The 619-nt window shown below is 70.6% G+C and overlaps 1 protein-coding gene across 1 annotated transcript in view; it reads right to left on the minus strand.

The window, feature by feature from the left end:
- PLIN5 (perilipin 5) overlaps positions 1-619 on the minus strand; it is a gene marked incomplete in the record, with an annotated part of 10,837 nt that overhangs the window by 545 nt on the left and 9,673 nt on the right. Inside the window, 2 exon segments of the mRNA XM_027769576.1 lie at positions 1-11; positions 13-176. The exon segment at positions 1-11 is cut by the window's left edge and continues 545 nt beyond it. Of these exon segments, the coding sequence (XP_027625377.1) occupies positions 1-11; positions 13-176 (175 nt within the window).

A 619-nucleotide genomic window follows, 5' to 3' on the forward strand; every position in this document is an offset into this window, starting at 1 on the left:
CTAGATCACGGGGCGTCGGCGAAGCCGGCCTGCAGCGCGTCCACGCTGCGCCGCACCTCGGCCACCTTCTCCTGCGCGCCGGGCGGCAGGCCCCGCACGCTGGTCTCCAGCACGTCCACCGTGCTCTGCAGCTCCCGGGTCAGGCTGCGGGACAGCACCAGCGTCTCCTGCTCCGCCTGCGGGGGGGCGACCTCGGTTTCCCTCAGGGACACAGGGCAAGGCCCAGCTCTGTCCCGTTACCCCCGCGGTCACAAGGGGACTGTCACCCTGCCTCAACGATCCCCAGCAGTGCTGGCGGCCTGCCCTGGTTTCCCCCACGGACAGCCCATCCAGCTGCCCTCACTCTCCTTCCCCACCCGGCCTGGTAGTGGCCACTGCTCCTCCCTCCCTGGTCCCTCCCCCACCCTCTGGCTCCTCCACCACCACTGGCCCTCCCCTCCCTGGCTCCTCCCACACGCCCTGGCTCCTCCCCCACACTCTGGCTCCTCCCTTTCTTGTCTCCTCCCACACCCTGGCTCCTCCCCGACACCCTGGCCCCTCCCCTCCTTGGCTCCTCCCCATACCTTGGCTTCTCCCCTCCTTGGCTCCTCCCCAAAGCTGGCCCCTCCCCCACTGGCTC

This window comes from Tupaia chinensis, unplaced genomic scaffold (genome assembly GCF_000334495.1).
Source record: "Tupaia chinensis unplaced genomic scaffold, TupChi_1.0 Scaffold149964_2, whole genome shotgun sequence".
In the NCBI taxonomy this organism is placed as follows: Eukaryota; Metazoa; Chordata; class Mammalia; order Scandentia; family Tupaiidae; genus Tupaia; species Tupaia belangeri.